A 20,206-nucleotide genomic window follows, 5' to 3' on the forward strand; every position below is an offset into this window, starting at 1 on the left:
TCTCCTTTTTTCTTTCTCATCTTTGCTCTTTCGCTTTGCCTTCAGATCTGGTAGGTCAGCACCCCTGGCCATGATGAAAAAGAAATCCTTTCTGTTTTTGTTTTCTGTTTTCTATGCTTTTTAACTTCTGAGTGGATGGTCGGATATCTTCCAGATACAGAATGCATACATGCACCAATACGCAGGAGTGTGCCTGTGTGAGCTCTGGAGTCAGCGTGTGTGGAGAGAGATGCGTGAGGCATGTGCACAGGAGCAGCCTCTGCCCGTGGTTCAGGATCACAGTCTCCGGGAATTCACGCCTTGAGTGTGTGAACCAAGCCACAGGAGGGTCTTTGGATGGATGCATGGGTGTCCTGTGTGTGCGTGTCTGCAGATACACGGGAGTGCGCACGCAGGTACACCGGCATGTGACCGGTGTGCAGGCCGAGGAGGGACTGAAATCTTCCCTGTTTAAGACTCCTCTGTGCAGGAGACCAGGCAGACTGAGGATGGAAGCTGCTCGTTCCAAATGCAAAGCCAGAAGGAAAAGGGCTCTTGTTGGTCTAGCAGGTCACAGGTGCCCCAAGCAGCATTCATCAGCCTTGGCCAATGAGTACAGGGGTGGGTTACAGAAGAATGGATGCTCCTTTCAAAGGCACAGGGACGGAAGGGGAAAGAAGGGGGAGAGGGGGTTAGGGAGGAAGAAAGAGGGGAGTCAGCAGGCAGCTGAGTCTGTGTTCTATCAACTGTTCTGTATTTCAGGATGTTCTAGGTTTCTGAAAGTGGCGATCAGCAAAAATGTTTGTTCTATTTCCTATGAACACATTAAACAGGTAACGGTGACCTCCAGTTCAACTGGCAGCGTTGAAGTCGGCAGCCAGCCTGAGAGCCTTCTCGTAACACTGCAGGGCTTCGCTCACTTCCCCTTTCAATTTGTGGATGAATCCAAGGATGCTCAAACTTTCCACCACACGGACATCCTGACGAACACATCTCTTTGCCAGCTTCTCTAAGGCAGTGAGAATCTTTTCGCTGGTGTAGGAAGCTGTGTTGATTTTGAGACCTTTTAAATAATGGGTGATTGCGTTATCTATAGATCTCTTGTGAAGCTCTTGGAAAAGGCCGTAGTGGTAATGAATCACTTGCTGTAGTTGATCGTTGGTGTTCGCCCTGCACAGCACTTTCTGAAAAGTGTCTTCCGCCTCTGCGTATCGGCCTATTTCTGCATACAGATCAGCCAGGTCGATGTAAGCCAACTCAAATGTGGGCTTTATCGCCAAAGCCTTTTGAATTTCACCTATAGCCAAGTGAACCAACCTGCGGACATTTTCTCTGTCCTGTCCCCTGGGCTGCCAGTTGGCAGCTCTCTTGATTGCGATCACCTGTGCCCTGTAGCAAAGCCCTACCTGGTGATGCAGGAAGGCAGAGGACGGGGTGGCCCGCAGGGCCATTTTTAGGAGCCAAAGAGCTTTATCCAGACAGCCTTTTCTTCGGTAAAACTTGGCCGCATACCGGAAGACGTAGGTCTGCGAGGACATGTTGCCTAGTGCTTCTTCTATGTACTTTTCTCCTTCGGCTTCTTGGCCTATGTCCTGGAGCTTCAGGGCAAGGAGAGCCTTAACATACGCATCTTCTGGGTTTAGCCTGATGGCCTCTCTCAGGGGCTGCAGACAAAACGCTTCGCTAACCTGTGTTGCTTTGTTAAAGCCGTCTAGGCGGTAGGTGGAGATCGCATACCCAGTGCTGAATTCAGGGTTCTCTGGGTCCACTGCCAGAGCCTTCTCAAAGCAGGCCTTGGCCCGTTCATAGTTCTTCCCTCCGCATTTCAGCAAGGCCCACCCCTCCTCGCAGTCCATCTGGGGACACTGCACTCTGTAGCGGGAGGAAGCCCCGAGCTTCTTGCAGGCGTCCTCCACCTTGTCCAGGTAAGCCTGGGCTTCCTGCGGCCTGCCCATGCGGTGATGCAGCCAGGCGTAGTTGCCCCACGTGACCAGGCTTCTCGCCTCTGACTGGGCGGTCTGTTCCTGCCGGATCAAGGCTTCGGCTTCCTGCAGGCTCCCCAGGGCTTCCTGGTTCTGGCCCTTGAGGTGTTTCACGTAGGCCAGCAGGTTGTGGATCCCCACATTGTATCTGGTGTCCAGGAAATCAATCTCATCCAAGATCCTGTTTTCTAAATCGGGCAGCTCGGTGGCTTCCACTAGCAACTCCCATGTGAAGTGACATCTCAGCTGAACCAGGCTCTCTTCAAGGAGATTCCCTTCGCATTTGTCACTGAAAACATAGAGGACAATTATTTGCAACTTTAGGAGCGCTCAGTGTAATGGAAACGAAGCCATCACTTTGACTGGTCAAATACCACCCCCACTGTTCTTTCCTTCCCAGTATCTGTTGCCTCTCTGGCTTCTGTGGTCATTGACATGAAAACCTGAGGAAATGCTAATTCCTTCATGGTGCCAGCAGGTAGGGTATGTGTTCTCTAGAAGCAACTTGAAAGAGGTTAACTCTGCTAATATCAACATCATTTTAGCCCCACCCTCAACACTACAAAACCCTTCTGTCCCTCTGCCCCCTCTCAACATTGCGATACATCCCTAAGGCCATCTGAAGAGAAGTGGAGACAGCGTCCCCTTGTGTTGGGCCATTTTTGGACCCTGCTGGAGGGCCTTCATATTTTTGTCTGCATTCAGACATGTTTGTGGAGTGGCCTGGTCGTCGTGATCTGTCCTGGCATCAGGGTTCCCAGTCTAGTGTTGAGGTCATGCGAAGGTGCTGTGGAAGGACTCGGGTTCCTGCTGTGGGTCTCTGTCCAGCAGCACCAGGGCCTGGCTGATGGTGTGGGGTGGCTCCCAGAGGTGGGGGCTCTCTCTTCTTTCTCTTCAAGGAACTTCTACATTGTGGCTTCAGCACACAGAGGGGTGTCCTGACATTTTTTAAGTTGAAGGTTATATAGACAAGAAGGATTACCCAGAAAAAGAATATCGAACAGGAAATGTGTCTATTTCATGCATTCTAGTATAAAGGTTTTTTGTGTGTTTTTTTGTTTTTTTTTTTTTTTAGGAAAAGTGTATGCTTCAGAAGGAACATAGTATAAGATCTCTCTCTGGATGAGTTTAAGACATCTTTCTATCTCTCATCCAGGGTGGGACTTGGGCAATTTGCAGTAGACCGCATCTGCCCATTCCTAGTTCCTGGAACAATGTAGGCCCTCTTAACATCTTATAAGCACAGGAAATGGTTTAGATCTATGTGTTCCTTCCAAACTCAGCACGTCTCAAGACTGCCCATATATAGAGAATCCCAGTCCCACTCCCTAAGTATGCTCTGATGATAGAAGTAGCAGTAAAGCTCTTTTAGCAAAATGGGAGCATGGAAATGGAGAGTGGGAGTACCCAGGGGGCAGAAGGAAGGGAACCAGGGCCAAGAGGGCCCACAGTGGAAGCAGACGTTCACTTAAAGGGAAGAGTGGCTTTCAGCCAAACATTGCTTTATGTGGAGGGGGATATCTGAGTTTGCTTAGGTATGATCTCAGGACCCCCATGTCATGTCTGGCTCCGTGCTCAGCAGGGAGTCTGCTTGTCCCTCTGCCCCCACCCCAGGCTTGTGCACGCTCTCTCTCAAATAAACAAACCCTTAAGAAAAATGAAGAGAGAGGAAAAATCCATTGACATATATAATTCAAACTATTTTTTCTCTTGTTCACCTGGCTCTGATCGGTTGGATTCATGGGCCCAGCCACTGAAAGTGGGTTCGAAGGAGAAAGACGTTTGCTCGCCTGCACTATATAAGCTCACTTCCAGCCACCCCTTTGAGTGACATATCCCTGAGCTCCCCCAGGTGTACTGGCGGATGTCCCAGTTAATAGACAGCTGTTTTTCTCTTGCTGGTCTTTCTCTTGTCAGCCTAATTGGTAGGATGATAGGCCAGGAGTGTAGGGGAAAAAGATTTCCTCTCCTCCCTTACACTGTCGTAAAACTCGATTCCGACACCGTGCTGAGCACGAGAGTCTTTTTAGCATATTGGCAAACCTGAGGGGGGTCGTGGGTCCCCTCACTCCATGCTTGAAGGACCCTCACTCACCAGAACATGGTGAGACCACTGTTTGGGAAAAGGAAGGACGAAGGGGTAGGTACCCGTGGTACCTGGTGGCTGTGCAGTCATTGGAGGCAGACACCAAGCGGAGGGGCTGCAGGAAAGAGCTGACACATCAGGCCTAGACTACGATCCTTAGAAAGGCCCTCCTGCGAGGTTTGCCCTTGGGTGGCATCTGGCAACTTGGATTTTTGGAATGTTCCCACCATTCCCTAACTGGTTAGTTTGGCTTACCATGCCCAAAATGTTCATGCGCAAAATGTGGTTAATGCTGACACCTACTTTCCACCTGGGAGCTGGAATTTTGATATGTGCTAATAAGCAGAGGGTGCCCGTGTGATGGGTCCCCAGTAAAACACTTAGGCACTGAGGCTCCAACTAGCTTGAGAGGTGTGGTCACATTCAATGCTGGAGGGATTAAGCACATCCTGCAGGATTCTACTGGGACAGAACTCTGGGGAATTTGTGCCTGAGTTTCTCTTGCCTTCACCGCCATGTTCTCTTTCCCTGTGCTGAGTTTGTTTTTGTTGTAATAAGTCTAATGCACGAGCAGGATTGTATGTTGAGTCCTGTGAGTCCTTCTAGTGAATCACCAGACCCAGAGGTGTGTCTTGGGGACTCCTGATGCCAACTTCCTAGTATTCTCATTGGAAAACACAATGTAGCAGCCTATAAGAGAATGGTAATTCCATCCAGCGGAGCAAAGGACAGGGAAGACAGGTCAAGAATTGCTGAGTGTGAGTCTCTCTCCACCTTTCCCAATTTCCTATGAGAATGAACCAAAGATGAACCACAGAGGAAAATCCTAGAGGCCAAGGCTAGTATTTCCTGAGAGCTGAAGAGATCTTTGGCGTCCAGGCCTGACTTTGACAAAATGGGGCTCCCCATGTCAGCTGCTGGTGTTCTGGAGGGGCTGTTCCAGCCCGGCACGGACATAATTCTAAATTTCTCTGCATGTAGCTTGAGGAGCATTACCACTGTCAGGTCCTGTGAATTGGCCGGATCAGGATGAATTTAAAAACCCGAGACTAGATTGCAAAACACGGTGAGAAGGAGGAGGAAGATGGAAAGCCAGAACACTCAGGAATCACACACGGGAGTCAATGTAAGGACGGGGAGTTTGGATTAAGCGGAGAAAATGACAGGCAAAGAGTCTAGTAGAAATCTACAAATCGGGGCTCTGAGCTGCCCTTGTAGCAGAGCCTGAAACCTCTCAGCTTGTGCCAGCAGAATCAGGACATAGCATCTCAGAATGCACAGAAATACACGGGAGCAGAGTGCTTTGGTTTCATACAGTTACAGGCTCGAGTGCCAGTCAGACCTCTCCCTAGCTGTGTGGCCTCGGGCAAGTTAGCCAACCTTTCTGAGCCTCCTATCTTCCACACCAGATTTAGATGCTAGCAACGGGCTGAGCACAGATCCTGGAAAGTAGTTCAGAGGCCAGCACGTCAACCCGCACTTGTTTCATTGTTACTATTTTATAGCTTAGGACACTTACTATTTTCTCTTCCCAGCACCCTCCTCTAGGATTCAGGGAAGTTGTTGTGGAAGATGTGATCCCTGAGCTGATGATAATGGCAGTGTCATAGTTCTCAGTGGAGACAACGTGTTCCTATATTCTTAAAAAATTTTTTGAGAGCCTTGTTTATTCCAGGCACTATGGGGCTGGGGACGGGCATACAGTTGTGAGCAGAGGACTTAGAGTCTCTGCCTCCCCGGAGCTGGTAAGCTTGAGGGGAGGAGCCCATGGTTTCCCCTGGGGAGACTGACACCCCCCACCCCCGCGCTCCTCCAATTGTCTCTTTCGTGGACAGCCCAGGAATCTGCCGGGACATGCTGTGTGGTCACCAGTCGAGCCTGCCCCACAGCCTCGGTGGCAAAATGGTTTGGGTCTCGGAGCTCAAAATCCCCACTGGGTTCCTAGCTGGGTGAGGTTGGGTATGGCCCCAGGTAGTAAGGAAGAGAGGATGTCAGTGGAAACCAACAGTTTATGTTACTCCCTCTGGGTCTCCAGGGGTAGAGTTGTGTGAGGTCAGGCTCACACACCAGAAAGAGTGGACTGGGGGTGTTCCCTCAGACAATGGTAGATGGTAGATGGAGAGGCATCTTTTCAATAAAGTTGTCCAGCAGCAAAATACATCACAGTTTACATGTGTAGGTCGGGACCAGTCAATAGAAAGTCTGGGAGCCTCAACACTGTCTAGAGGCGGATGGGACTCGGAGCATAGAAGGACAGCCTGGGTGGAAACCCCTGCTGGGGAAACCACGTTGAGCATGTGTGTTTGCATATGGCGGGCCACTCCACATCACACTGCCCCCCAGCGGTAGCGGTAGCCAGTCCCCACCTTGCCCCTGACCCCATGCTCTTCCACACTCTCAATGTTGGTTTCCATGGCAATAGTCTGTATTTGGGCCCAGCCCACTCCTCTGGAACTGGACACAAGAGGCAGTGCTACTCCAGGCCAAGGCTGGCCAGGCGTCAACAGTTCAGTGCTGGGCACCCAGCTGCACCCCCAGCTTTGCGGGACCAGCAGACAATTTGGGGCTGGTGGGGGGGGGGGCGCCTCACTGAAGTCTGCTGCTCTTATAGCCAATGTAGCTTTTGAAACACCTTCCCAGAATTCCCCTTCTGCATGAGGAAAGAGTCAAGTTTCTGACCCTCCACTCACAAAGGAGACGGGAATGCCAGGCCCTCTGTCTTGTCTGGGTACTGGCATAGCCAACAGTCTTCCTCTGCACACAGGTAATCGGATGAGACCACAAGGAAAGTGTACGAATGCAGGACTTGGAGTGGGTGAGAAGAGCCAGACGGTTGCTGCATGGAGGACGACACTATGGGCTTCCCAGCTGGGAGGTGACTATTCGAATATTTTCATTCACTCAGGAGGGTGAAGATCTTTGGTTCCCTCCAGCCTCGTACTAGTGCCTCTTACACACAGTCAGGGAGGCCACTGCCCACATATTTCTGGGTGAAGAACCACCCTGTTCAGTAGCAGCAGCTGCTGACTGGGCCCTGGGCTCAGCGCCTGGCCTGGAACAGGCTCAAGGGCAGGCCAGCTCCTCAGACCTACCCCGGGCATGCTGAAAATAGTACGGTACGACTGTATCATTTATCCACTGTCCCTACATACTGTCCTGAAGAGAAACTTGGGAGAGGAGTATCACCCTTAGTCACACATGCAAACCACACACTTACTTCAATTCTGAGTTGAAATTTTAAAAAAATTTATTATAACATCACCATCAGGAACACGTATTTACTGGAGTATTGCGATAGAGAATGTATATAAACACAGGGCTAAAGCCAAGAGGAAGACAAGGAATAGTCTAGGGTTAGTCCAAAGGTGGTCTTTCAGGGGCTCCAGAAGGTGAGATGGCAGTGGGCCAGAGGCCAGGAGAGCCATTGGCAGGCAGCCCCCGCGGCGAGTCTCGGTGAGGAGGTCAGAGCAGGGAGAGCTGATGAGCAGAGCACGAACTGAGAAACAGCCAGCCCCAGGCAGGCCGGAAGCCCTGTGTCCATAGGTGATTTCACTGTTAGGCCCACAGGCTAGAGGAGTGTGTGTGGCTGAGATGGAAATGGGAAGCAGATACGAGGAAGCAACCCTACAAATATACCCTAAAGCCATCCCGGGGCGTCCCGGGTTCCCTGTCTGTGCTCCTGGCCCTCCGCTGCCTTTCAGCTCAGGCTTTCAGGAGCTCTGGGAGTGGGGTTGTGCCCGAGGCCTCACCGCCTTCTTCAAGCTCAGCCAGCGGCAGGAAAAAGCTGCTTATGCCTGTGGGGCTGCTCCTTAACAGGTAGCCCAGCTCCTTCTCGTAACATTCGGCTGCCTGCAGCAGCTCTCCATTCAGCTTGTGGATTAATCCTTGGAGATACCAAGAATTCGGTGCATTTTGCAGAGGCTGATTTCCAGCCAAGTTCTGTGGTGAGTATTTTGTCTTTCCTTCCTCCGATGATTTTGCACTTGTGGGCAAACCCTCAAAATCACGTTGGGTAGCAGTGTCTTCAGACTTCGCATGATTCCCCTGAAAGCTGTGATAGTGCTGGGGGGGTTGTTGCCTCTGGGTGCCGGGGAGCTCCTTACTGCAAGCTAGCTGATGGTAGTCTTCTGTTTCCAGGAGCTCATCAGAATATGCATACAGCGGATCTACTCCCTTCTCAATAGCTTTAATCACATAGTCAATAGCACACTTCTTTAGTTCTCCAATCTTCTCTCCATTCCTACTAGCTTCGGATTCTCCTGTATTCTGAATTTGTTTGACCTTTGCCCTATAGCAGCACGCAATCTGGTGACAGAGGTAACCATCGTTTGGAATGGATTTCGATGCCTTTAGAAACAGTTCGATAGCTTTGTCTAGATCACCTTTTTTTTGATAAAACGTGGCTGCACTGCGAAGGACATCTGCTTGGCAAGGCGTGTCCTCCAGGGTCAGGGCCTCCAGGACCAACCGCTCGCCCTCAGCTTCTTCATTCATCTTCTGCAACTTCAAAGCCAAGAGCACCTTGACGTACTGATTGTCGGGATTCAGCTCCAGGGCCTGCTTCAGAGCGTCCACGGAGCACGGCTTCTGTGGTTTATTATCCAGACAGTACGTGGCGATGGCCAGCCCTGAAGAGAATTCCGGGTTGTTGGGCTTCTCCTCCAGAGCTTTCTCAAAACACACCTTGGCCCTCTCGCTGTGCTGTGCTCCACACTTCAGCCATGTCCACCCTTCTTCGCAGTCAAGCTCGGGACACTCCACACTATATGGGTTTGAAAACTTCTCGCAGACTCGTCTCACCTTGTCCACATACATCTGCGCGTCTGCGTGTCTGCCCAGGCGGTAGGAGACCCAGGCGAAGTTGCCCCAGGTGACCAGACTTCTGGTGTCCGCTTGCTCCGGGTGCTCGCGCCGGATCAGCTCCTCCGCCCGCCGCAGGCTCTCCAGCGCCGCCTCGTGGTGACCACGCAGGTGTTTTATGTAGGCCAAGAAGTTGTACATCGTAGCTTTGCACTCAGCGTTTACCGATTCGATCTGGTGACACACTCTATCTTCTAGATCGCCTAAGACACCATCTTCCTTAGGTAAGTTCCACGTGAAATGGCATTTCAGCTGTGCAAGGGTTTTCTCCAGAGAATCCTTATTGACCTCACTGTGGAGAAAATAAACACGGTCACTGGGACACGCACCTGCGAGGCACCGCACCTGGGACGCGGTGACAGCTTGTGTCAGCTCGCCAGGCTGTGAGGTGCCCGAGCTCTCGTTAAACGATAGGTCTGGGTGTGTGTGACGGTGTCCCCAGGAGAGATGAGCCGCTGACTGGGTGGGCGGGGAAAGCAGACCGCCCTCCCCTGGTGTGGACGGGCCTCCTGTGTCTGCTGAGGGCCCCAGTCCAACCCAGAGGCAGAGGAAGTGTGAATTCTGTCTGTCTGTCTGTCTGTCTGTCTGTCTGTCTGTGTGAGCTGGACACTGGCCTTCTCCTCTCCCTGGACTGGAGCTTATGTTGTTGGCGTTCCTGGTTCTCAGGTGTTCAGACTCGGACCGGAGCCTCTGGCTTTATCCCTCCAGGTCTCAGGCCTTTGGACTCTGACTGGAATCATGCTCCTGCTCTCTCCTGGGTCTGTAGCTTGTGGCCCGTGGCCCATGGTTATGAGCCTCAGCTTCCATATCGTGTGAGTCAATTTCTGATCATAAATCTGTCTCTTTTCCAAAATATATATACATTTTATATATAGTATACAATGTATATGTACTATATACACACATACATATTTTTTAAAGCAGCAGTAGGTGAGGATCTTTATCTTAAGCTTGATTTTACTGGAGAGTAGGAAAAAAAGTAGGTAAAAATAAGTATGCTTAGAAGTTATTGTAGAATGCTTAAAAAGAGGGTTAAAATTCTCAGTGAGGGAAACAAAAAACTATGTCCAATTGTATAAAGGCTCCTCCCTTGCAAGAAATGGGAATAAAGCCGTGAAGATGCAGTTTGGTTCTGCTGTTGACAAATATACAAGGTGACAGAAAAACCAGTTGAGGTCAAATGCTGTGAGTTCACTATTTGTACCTGCCTACTTTCTATCTGATCAAAGTTGACGGCTCCGGGGCAAGGCTGAGCTGGTGGCAGCACAGCCAAGTGTTCTCCATCCCGGAGTCCATCCTGTCTTAATCTTCAAGTAGAACCTGAACTAAAAGCCCTTAGTGAAGCCTGAGCTCTGGAGTGGGCTGACTGAATTTCCTCTATTATGGTGCTCAGAGTTGTCTACTTCTCGGTGAGCAAACACAGGGAAGAACCTGGAACAACTCCCTTTAGCAAATGCCTGCTACCTGTCCGCAGCCTTGGTGGGTGGGGCCTGGCATCACCCAGCAACTTCTATGTATGTATATGTATCTCCTACCAGTTCTGTTTCTCTGGTGAGCCCTGTGTACTCCACACCCTACATTTTTCTAGACAGAAGAGGAGGTACCCTCCCTCTTGCTTCCTGGCTTCATCTCCTCTGGCTGTGGTCTCTACAAGAATCCATGGAGCAGGTGCCTCCACCGTGTGGGCAGACATGGATGAGAGGACAGGAGCTGGGATCTCTTGCTCTGCTCCACTGGAAGTCAGGCTGAGTCCTCGCATTCTGGGCAAGGTTGATTCAGCCATCCTATGACCCTTTCCAGGGCTATGCCTTTGCATCACTTGGTTAGTTTAAAAGGATGCTAAGAGCAATCAAGGTTAGATATCCTGGCCCTCTTCGGCCTATGAGCTCCCACACTGGTTTGAAGGAGCCACGTAAAGAATCGAAAGCCCAGGGGTGTTTGCTACCATGCTGTGCGACCAAATCTTTCCCTTCAGCTGCTCCAACTTCTCCCTGTATCACACACACAGATCCCCCGGAGGCTCGGGGTCAGCCTCACTGAGACAAAATCCCTGACACAGGCCAGATCCCCAGACAGAACCAATGTATTTTGAGAAACAAACAAAACTGTTTGTTTGGAAGATCAAGGGAGATCATTTGCCTTATTCAGTTCAATAAGTTATGGAGTTCTTAAAGTGTGTTCTCATGTCGATATTTGCCTGGGGGCTTAGGTGGGTGTTTTACTGAGTTTGTGTTCCTTCTTCCTACCAGTAGATTCCATGAGCTCAGAAAGAACTTCCAGAAATCATGAAACCCAGTTATTGTCCATAGTCTCAGATTCCACGGAGTAGCACAGTATCAGAAAAAAGTTATGAGCCAAATAGAGTTGCCAACTCACTGGGGGGAAAACGTAACCCCAAAGACACCAACCACCTATGCTTACCAATACTGTATTAAAACAAAGAGGAAGAAAAGAAGCATTTTTATCTTTACTGAAGAAGGAAGAAAGATAAAATCAGAATCAAGGGAAGTCCTTTAGTCAAAATACAATTTTACTCAGTGAGGAGCTGCTGACTTTATTTGCAGTTTCCCATGTGGACCAGCACCAGCCCACACGCATGGCTGCGAGTGCTCTGTTCTAGCTGCTTCTGTCTCTCCAGTAAGTCCTAGCTGAGCCATTGCTGACCCGATGTGGTTGCAGCCAAAATGCTTTATAGTGAGAGACGCAGAGGTGAGGGAATCGAGCCAAGCCCAGGGAAGAGGGGGAGGCTGCTGTCTCTCTAGACAGCCTTTCAGGTGTGGGCCTCTGTTCTTGGCAATCTTTTCCATTCCTTGGGTCCCTGGCTAGAGCCCCGCAATGCCAATGTCTTTTTGTCTCCATTCTAGGGTTTTCCAATCTGGCTTCATCTGGTGATTCTAGCTGCCCTGTGTGAAGGACTACAGATCATAACTCAGGGTAGCAATTATTAGAGAATAAATATTAAGGGCAAGTTACAAAGATGCTCACTGAACACATATATTTATAACTGTTATGAGATCAAGGAATTGATAAAGTGATAAAGGTATTTCCGTGTTTGGACATTGGTTACCTGTGCTGATTGCCCAGTTAGGACATTTAGAGAGAGGAAGGCAGGCAGCAATTTCAGATCAGTACAATGTATCCATAGATATAGGTGCCCGGAAATAATAGGTTGAACATTCTAAGGATTGGTAGAGAGTGTTCATCCAACTTCTCAGTGAGCCTAGAGAAGGGCAGGAGACTTTGGAGGTCTTTGCCGCAACAAAACCAGGAGCCACTTTGCCAGTTGGATCACACTCTTTCCTTCTTTCTTTCTTTCTTTTTTTTTTCCCCCTGTGGAGGTGATGCAGGCTGACATATCAGTAAACCAGAGAGAGCTTATCAGACTACCTTCTTAAAAAAAGATTTTATTTATTCATTTGAGAAAGGAGATAGAGTGAGCACCAACAGGGGGAGTGGCAGAGGCAGTGGAAGACGCAGGCTCCCCGCTGAGCAGAGAGCCCGATGCGGGGCTTGATCCCAGGACCCTGAGATCATGACCTGAGCTGAAGGCAGATGCTTAACCATCTGAGCCCCCCAGGTGCCCCAACAGACTACATTTTTAAGCACTTATTGATAAAGATTCTCTCTCCAAGATGAAACATATTCCAACTCTGTCATATATAAGCTCTGGGAGATGTCATGAAGTGTAGGACAGGCAGAAAAACTCACTCTACATTCCTGACCCCAGCAGAAGACTGAGAGGATGGAACGTGTTGGGTTATCCCATCACACCACTCCTTCACAGTGCTTGAGCTGGCCATGCTAGGACATTTATGGTAACAAAGGGCAGTTTATTCAGGAAGATAGCCACTACATAAGTGGCTTCATAATTATAAGGTCTATTGAAAACTGGAACTAAGGTCTGTTGGTTTTTCATAAACCTTCCTCTGTAGGTTTCCAAGTTGATTAGATATTTGATACCTGATATCCCCCTGAAGTAAGATTTGGAGCAAAGTATATGGGAGTCCTGGTATCTTGACAAGAAGAAACATAAAACTTAGAGCTGGCATCCAGGAGATCTGCCTTAAAACACTAATGCCTTGGTAGGTAAATTGCTTCCAAATGTAGTATAATGATTAAAATACAAAGGTTTTAGAAAATAACTGTAACTACCATAATTTGTTAATGTAAAGACAAGGTAAAAAAGATATAAACTGTGACATCGGAAACATAAAATGTGGGGGGAGGGCGGAGTAGAAAGGACTCTTTCAAACTTAAATTACATCCTTAAAATAATCTGTTGAAAATATAAGATGTTTGGTGGTTCCATGGTGTAATGGTGAGCACTCTGGACTCTGAAAATATAAGATGTTTTATTTAAGCCTCATGGTTACATCAAAGAAAAAACCTATAGTAAATACACCATGAGGTAGAGAGAAAAGGACACAAAGCTACCACTACTACAGGGAAGCATTAAATCATAGAGGGAGAGAGCAAGGGACTAAAAAGGGAGCAAAGGGATTATAAAACAGGCAGAAGACCATGAACAAAGTGGCCATAGGAAGCCTATAGCTGTCCAAAATTGCTTCACATATAAACGAACTAAATTCTCCAATAGAAAGACATAGAAGGGCTGAATGGATGTAAGAACACTGTGCTGCCTCAAGCTTCAAGGACACACATGGACTGAAGTGGGCGGACGCACAAATGCTCCAGGCAAGCCGACAGGAACAGGGGTGGCTCTACTCACACCAGACTAAAGAGACTTCGAGTCAAAGAGGGAAACAAAGTCAAGATGTAATGACAAAACAGTCGATCTGAGAATGGGATGGAATATTTAAATGTTTATGCACCCAACACATGAGCCCCGAACTATGTGAAGCAAATACTGGTAGACCTGAAGGGGACAGACAGCAGTACGGCAGCAGGGAGGGACTTCTGTGCCCTTTGTCAACAGTGGAGAGATCGTCCAGAAAGAAAATGAAGGAGGAGACATCGGACTTAAACAACACTTTAGATCAGACGAACTCAGATGTTTACAGAACATTCTGGCCAACAGCAGCCAAATACACTGTCCTCTGAAGTGCACATGGGACGTTCTCTAGGATAGATCATATGTTAGTTCACAAAGCAAATCTTAAAACTTAAGAAGACTGAAGTCATATCAGGCATCTTATCTTTTTTTTTTTTCTAAGATTTATTTATTTATTTTAAAGAAAGAGAGAGCATGTATGGGGAAGGGCAGAGGGAGAGGGAGAGAGAGAATCTCGAGCAGACTTCCCACTGAGCACAGAGCCCAATGCAGGGCTCGATCCCACAACCCTGAGATCATGAGCTGAGCCAAAACCAAGAGTCAGATGCTCAAACGACTGAGCCACTCATACACCCCTACTTATTGCTTTTTTAAAAACCAATACCCAGGGGCACTTGGGTTACTCAGTGGGTTAAGCCTCTGCTTTCGGCTCAGGTCATGATCTCAGGGTCCTGGAATCGAGCCCTGCATCCGGCTCTCTGCTCAGCCGGGAGCCTGCTTCCCCCTCCATCCTCTGCCTGCCTCTGCCTACTTGTGATTTGTCTCTCTCTGCAAATAAATAAAATCTTAAAAACAAAACAAAACAAAAACCAATACCCATTTGTCAGCCTTTCTCACTTAGCAGTTTAGCTCATATGTGTTTTAGAAAGTTGCTCTAAATGTTCCTTATATGTTTATGTGTGCAATTTGTGAAATTACTGAGCAATAATTAAATCTGGATATTTAAAGGGGAAAACAAAGCAATTGGGTAGGATGACTGCTGCAGAAATTTGATAAAGAAAACGTCTAAGTTCACGTAAAACAAGGGTAGTTGAATACCCTCCCTCCCTCCCTTCGTATACTAGAAACCGTGGGGAGGGGGCAGGCCCTGTGGCCCAGGAAGAGACTCCTCACAGCCTCCAGCTGCAGCCATGAGGTTTTGCGGAGGAAAGCAGGTGAAACCGTCAGTACTAGTCCTTAGGAAGTGCCCAGATTTAACCCACTGACACCCCTTGCTTCTCTTTCCCATCTTCCTGCACGGTGACCATCTTTGGCGGGACCCACAGACCCCAGTGTAGACGCCACTTCTCTTTCCAAGGCCTAGTCAAAGCCATCACTAGAGTAGAACCTTGAAATGTTCAGAAAGAGACTCTTAACCTCCGAATGATAAGAGCAGGAGTTTCCAGGGCATTTCTGAGGCAGCTTGTCACTTGGGAGGCTCTGGTTATGGTCTCGCTGACCGCGGGCAGGGACAGGCAGGTCTCATACCCAATTAGTTGGTCAGAACAGGTACCACTTGGGGAGCCCATCACTTTGGAAAGTGAGCCAAGGAACTCTCCAGAGCCGTTCTGCTCCCCCTCTGATGTGCACAGGGACCAAATCACCCGAGGACCTTGTGCAAATGCAGATCTGAAATCGGCAGGGGTGGGGTGCTGCCTTTCTTACAACCTCCAGGGATGTCAGACTCAGACCACACTGTGAGCAGGAGTAGCGAGGCTCCAGGAAGATTTCCCTTTTTGGCAGAGATTTCCAATCACCAGGTTCTTACCCGCAAACACCCCTTCAGTGGGCAAGCCATGCTTTGTATCAACGTCCTTCCTGGGCCACCCACTCCCCACCCACTCTGGGTGTCTTGCACTTGCACATAAGTATGGTGCAAGGAGCATTTCTCGTGTAGGTGAAATACCCGTGGTCCTCTTTAAATACTTTTTTCCCCCCCTCAGCTCGGCTGGGATACCCGCCATCTGCTGCAGTTGGAGATACTGCACACTTTCTCCCTGCTCCTCGTCCGCAGGGGATGATGGCAGGTCAGGAAGAGGGTGCCTCAGGTAGACTCAGAACTGTTCTAGGTTCTTTGGCTAGTCTAGTAATTAAATTGACCCAAGATAGATGAACAGGGAGAAAAACTTCAATTTCATATGTGCAGGAGCCCCATAAAAGTATAAAACCTAAAGGCAGGCCGCTGGGGCTCGCGGCCACCTTCAGCTGAGGAGTGGACGGGGGCCTGGGATTTCAAGGCAGTGAGGAGGAATTCCCAGGAAGATGAGCACACAGCGTTGGTGACCAGCCTTTGCCCTGCTGTGCAGGCCAGTCTTTCAGATAAAAAGTTATCTCTGGGCACAGCTCCTCTGGGGGGCAGGCCTGTCTATCTGTCAGGCGGTTAAGGGAGAGGCCAAAGTTTTTCTGGAGCCTGCTGGGTCTTGATTGCCTTTGGCTCGAAGTAACCTCCAGTCCAAAGGGGCGCATTTTGGGCCGGCATTTCTTCCTCCCCTTCGACATATTTACTCAGTTCTGAAAGAGTAGATTTCCAGGGAAGGGCAACCTCGTTATGAGCCAGAGCTGTGTCATGCTCAGACTTGGGCCTCAGCACCTTTGCACAGAAGGAAGCACACTTTAGAAATAACCACAACCACCAAGACAAAACTCACGGACTCAGTCTTTTCATACAAGAGACAAAACAGGGGTCAGGACCTCCTGTAACGATGCAGGGAGGCCCCAGCCCTTTTAACAGGATTTTGCCGGAAGGATCTCCCTCAGGGCTCTCGCAACAACTCCTCCCCTTCCCACCTGCCCCGTCCAGCTCCCCTGGGAGCACTTCCCCCAGTGTCTTTAAATCAGAACCGGCCACAGACATAAGAATGCTGGAACTGTTAAGGTAGATTTATGACGGAATGGGATCAATGTGAATTTAATCCATAAGCAAACACCGAATCGGCATCATTCAGGGAAGCTGCTTGCAGGAACAAGATTTGTGGGAAATTTCCAACTTCCTCTCAGAAAAGTTGGGCAGATTTACCTCATGATGGCTATTTCTCTCGGTTCTGGAAAGCTGGGGTCTGGGCTGATTTTATTTTCTGCTCGTGGATGGTGGATCGGAAGCAAATGCTGAAGAGGCTACCTCCCTACCCCCGCAACCCCACCCCTGGGGTAGCTAGCCTTGAGGTCTGTGCTTTTGTCAAATGGGAAAGGACAATGAGCCTGATGTCACACTATCGAGGAGGTCCTCTCCAAGGAGAAGCTGAAATTGAATGTGTCAGAGCTGAGGTCACCCTCTGCTGGGAGCAGGGTTCCACACAAACTGTTTGGGGGGTTGGAAAAGGGCATTCTAGAAACAGGCCCTAGTCCCAGAGCACCTGTTGCAATCTGGGGGTGGGCTTGGGCTCAGGGGTCTGCATCTGTACAAGCCTCCTGGGAATTCTGTACCTGCAGAAGCCCCTCCCTGTTCCCCATTTTGAGAAGCACTGTTCCAGAGGGATTTTGGAAAGCAGTTTCCCATGTACTTGTCAGAGAGAATGTATCAACCAACGAGTCAGGCAATCTAGAACAGAGGAAAATGACCGCAAGACACCCAGATTTCTATTCTCTCTCTGATCTGCTCTGGAATATTTCTTAAAATCATGTTACTAAGCCTCATTTCCTTACATTCAAATTATTCCTGAATGAATTTCCTTTTTCCTTCCATCCAAATTATAGGAAACCACGCCCTGGGGAGGTCCACCTTTCCTTCTCCTAAGCTGTGGCTCCGTGTGGCTTTGAGAGCTGAGTCCTTCTGGCCCTGCCCCTTCTCTCCAACAGGAGCATAATTAATAGCCTGAAGACATTCCACCCTTCCGGCCAGACGCTTAGCACTAATGACCCAGCTCTGACACCTACTCTCTTGGACAAGTAATTCACCCTCTGAGCCTCATTTTGCTCATCTCGAAAATGGGGCTAATAAAAAATCACAGTTCTTCCTTCCTCGGGCTACTGGGAACATGATATGAACAAGAAAAGGACTTAACAGAGTAGCACTACCGACTGCTGACCGCCACGATCGCCGGCATATGAGTGTCCTAGTTCTAAGTGAATTTTTCGGGGGGCAGAGGAGGGCGCCCATCAGCCAGCCCCCAGAAACTAGGGGTTCCCCCCCTCCCAGCTGCTTTGGCAATTTTAAGCCCTGCTGGTGAGGAGCAGCTCCACCGGGCCCTGTCCATACAGCCTCTGGGAACAGGGTAGCTTGATGTGGGCATCAGTCCAGCAGAGTCCACAGAGCCCCCGGCCCCCCAGGCTTCCTCCGGTCAGGGGCTCTGGACACACCCAAGCACAGGCCTCTGTAAAGCCTCTTGGGCAAACTGGATAACAAGGCACTGGCCAGGGTCATGTTTTCTGATCAGCCCCACTCATAGAGACAGAAAAGCATAACCAAAGGCACTCGGCAGTGACTTTCCTTTACGCAGCCCATCCCCAAGTACAAGCGTGCAGAGCCTTTTGGGGGTGGGGTGTTGCTCTTTCTTTCCTCACTCCCTGAGTGGTCACTGGGATCCTCCCTCCCCATGAGTATTTGATGGGAACAGCTTCTTCTCTCAGCTCTATCTGATGACAGAATTTAAGCATGTCTACATGCATTTAAAAAAAAAAGTTTGGGATGCCTGGGTGGCTCAGTTGGTTGGACGACTGCCTTCGGCTCAGGTCATGATCCCGGAATCGCAGGATCGAATCCCACATCGGGCTCCCAGCTCCATGGGGAGTCTGCTTCTCCCTCTGACCTTCTCCTCGCTCATGCTCTCTCTCACTGTCTCTCTCTCTCAAATAAATAAATAAAATCTTTAAAAAAAAAAAAAGTTTGCTAAGACTATACTTTGCATTCAATAAAATTTGAAGTGTATAGTTTGATGAATTTGGACCAATGTATACACCCAAGCAGACACCACACTTGCTCCTTAGAGACTCAATCCCATCCCCAAAGTTTCCCCAGTGTGCCCTCCTGACCAGGGCCACTGGCCTCCACCACCCCGGGCAGCCACTGACCTGCTTTCCATCACTAGAGATGACATCAGTACTAAAAAAGAGATTAGGTCATTATATTTTGAAGGGAGATTGCTTGCTGCTCCCCAGCTCTCACCACAGAAATGAAAACAAACCCTAAGCTTCTTGTTTTGTTTTTATATAAGATTTCTGGAAAAATGCCCATCTGTAAGAATTGTTTCTTCCACTTCCCACCTTAGACTGATCATACGTTTCAGGACAAAAGGAGTTGAGTTTGCACTACCAATTCCAGCTATACTAATATCTGCTGAAAAGAAATGCTTCCTTTTAAACGGCAAGAAGGTTTTAACCTCTTAGTCCTTTCAAAGTAAACAATCATCTGCTAAAAACTTTGGGGTAGAGATGGCCCTTCTTTTCACTACATCTGTATCTTTGGGGTAAATACCCAGTAGTGCAATTGCAGGGTCCTAGGGAATGTTTTTAGCAGCAATGGCCACGGTTGCCAAACTGTGGAAAGAACCAAGATGCCCTTCAACAGACGAATGGATAAGGAAGATGTGGTACATATCTTCTGATATGATATGATATCTGAAAGATATCTTCTGATATCTTTCTGATGGAGGCATAATACTCCATACACTACGGAGTATTATGCCTCCATCAGAAAGGATGAATACCCAACTTTTGTATCAACATGGACGGGACTGGAAGAGATTATGCTGAGTGAAATATGTCAAGCAGAGAGAGTCAAGTATCATATGGTTTCACTTATTTGTGGAGCATAACAAATAGCATGGGTGGACATGGGGAGTTAGAGAGGAGAAGGGAGTTGGGGGAAATTAGAAGGGGAGGTGAACCATGAGAGACTATGGACTCTGAAAAACAATTTGAGGGTTTTGAAGGGGCGGGGGTGGGAGGTTGGGGAAGCCAGGTGGTGGGTATTATAAAGGGCACGGATTGCATGGAGCACTGGGTGTGGTGCAAAAACAATGAATACTGTTATGCTGAAAATAAATAAAAAATAAAAAAATAAAAAATAAAAGTAAACAATCATCAAAAGCCCATAATGAGTAATTCCCTCGAGGTCACACTTTGACTCTGCAGACTGTGCTGCAGTGGGTCTAACAGTCCTGCCAAACCTTTCTGCTGGTCTGGGCTCCCAGCTAGCTAGGGGAGCATTTCGAGAAGTTCTGAGAGCCTGAGTATGTCCACCAGAAAAAAACACAGAAAGAGAAAGTGCATGTTTCATCTGCGAGCAGCCCGACCACACAGACCCTGCCTGCACCGAGAAGCTTGGTTTACAAGCTGGATGCAAGATCAAGGGTGCTGACGCGTTCCTGTCACTGACCTCTTGTCTGCAACCTGCTCCTCTTCCATTCTGAAAAGCAGAGCTCCCAGCTGATTCGTTCTTCCGAAAATTTCAGCGTCTGCCTGAAGTCAATGCTGAAGGAGCTATATAAGGGCTTTGGGGGTGGTGAAGGGACCTCAGCTGATGTTTTCTCCCGGCTTCTGAGCGATGACCTCAGTGACAGAGAGGGGAAATGGAAAGTGAAACTGACTGAG

The 20,206-nt window shown here is 48.9% G+C and overlaps 2 protein-coding genes across 2 annotated transcripts; both read right to left on the bottom strand.

Moving 5' to 3' along the window:
- Positions 1-16: 16 nt before the first annotated feature.
- LOC116573707 (interferon-induced protein with tetratricopeptide repeats 1B-like) lies at positions 17-20,079 on the bottom strand. The gene is made up of 2 exons (XM_032313971.1): positions 19,992-20,079; positions 17-2,250 (listed from the first exon to the last, which is right to left on the bottom strand). The coding sequence occupies exons 1-2, from the start codon at positions 20,018-20,020 to the stop codon at positions 831-833; spliced, it is 1,449 nt and encodes a 482-aa protein (XP_032169862.1). The 5' UTR covers positions 20,021-20,079; the 3' UTR covers positions 17-830.
- IFIT3 (interferon induced protein with tetratricopeptide repeats 3) lies at positions 7,277-20,075 on the bottom strand. The gene is made up of 2 exons (XM_032313969.1): positions 19,992-20,075; positions 7,277-9,199 (listed from the first exon to the last, which is right to left on the bottom strand). The coding sequence occupies exons 1-2, from the start codon at positions 20,018-20,020 to the stop codon at positions 7,750-7,752; spliced, it is 1,479 nt and encodes a 492-aa protein (XP_032169860.1). The 5' UTR covers positions 20,021-20,075; the 3' UTR covers positions 7,277-7,749.
- Positions 20,080-20,206: the final 127 nt, after the last annotated feature.

This window comes from Mustela erminea, chromosome 14 (assembly GCF_009829155.1).
Source record: "Mustela erminea isolate mMusErm1 chromosome 14, mMusErm1.Pri, whole genome shotgun sequence".
NCBI classification, from domain to species: Eukaryota; Metazoa; Chordata; class Mammalia; order Carnivora; family Mustelidae; genus Mustela; species Mustela erminea.

Excerpts from the sequence above, each read along its gene's own strand:
- LOC116573707 (XM_032313971.1), bottom strand. The coding sequence starts at position 20,020 with ATGGAAGAGGAGCAGGTTGCAGACAAGAG. Across the intron at positions 2,251-19,991 it reads GAGCAGGTTGCAGACAAGAG|TGACAAATGCGAAGGGAATC; the intron begins GTCAGTGACAGG and ends CTATGTTTTCAG.
- IFIT3 (XM_032313969.1), bottom strand. The coding sequence starts at position 20,020 with ATGGAAGAGGAGCAGGTTGCAGACAAGAG. Across the intron at positions 9,200-19,991 it reads GAGCAGGTTGCAGACAAGAG|TGAGGTCAATAAGGATTCTC; the intron begins GTCAGTGACAGG and ends TTTTCTCCACAG.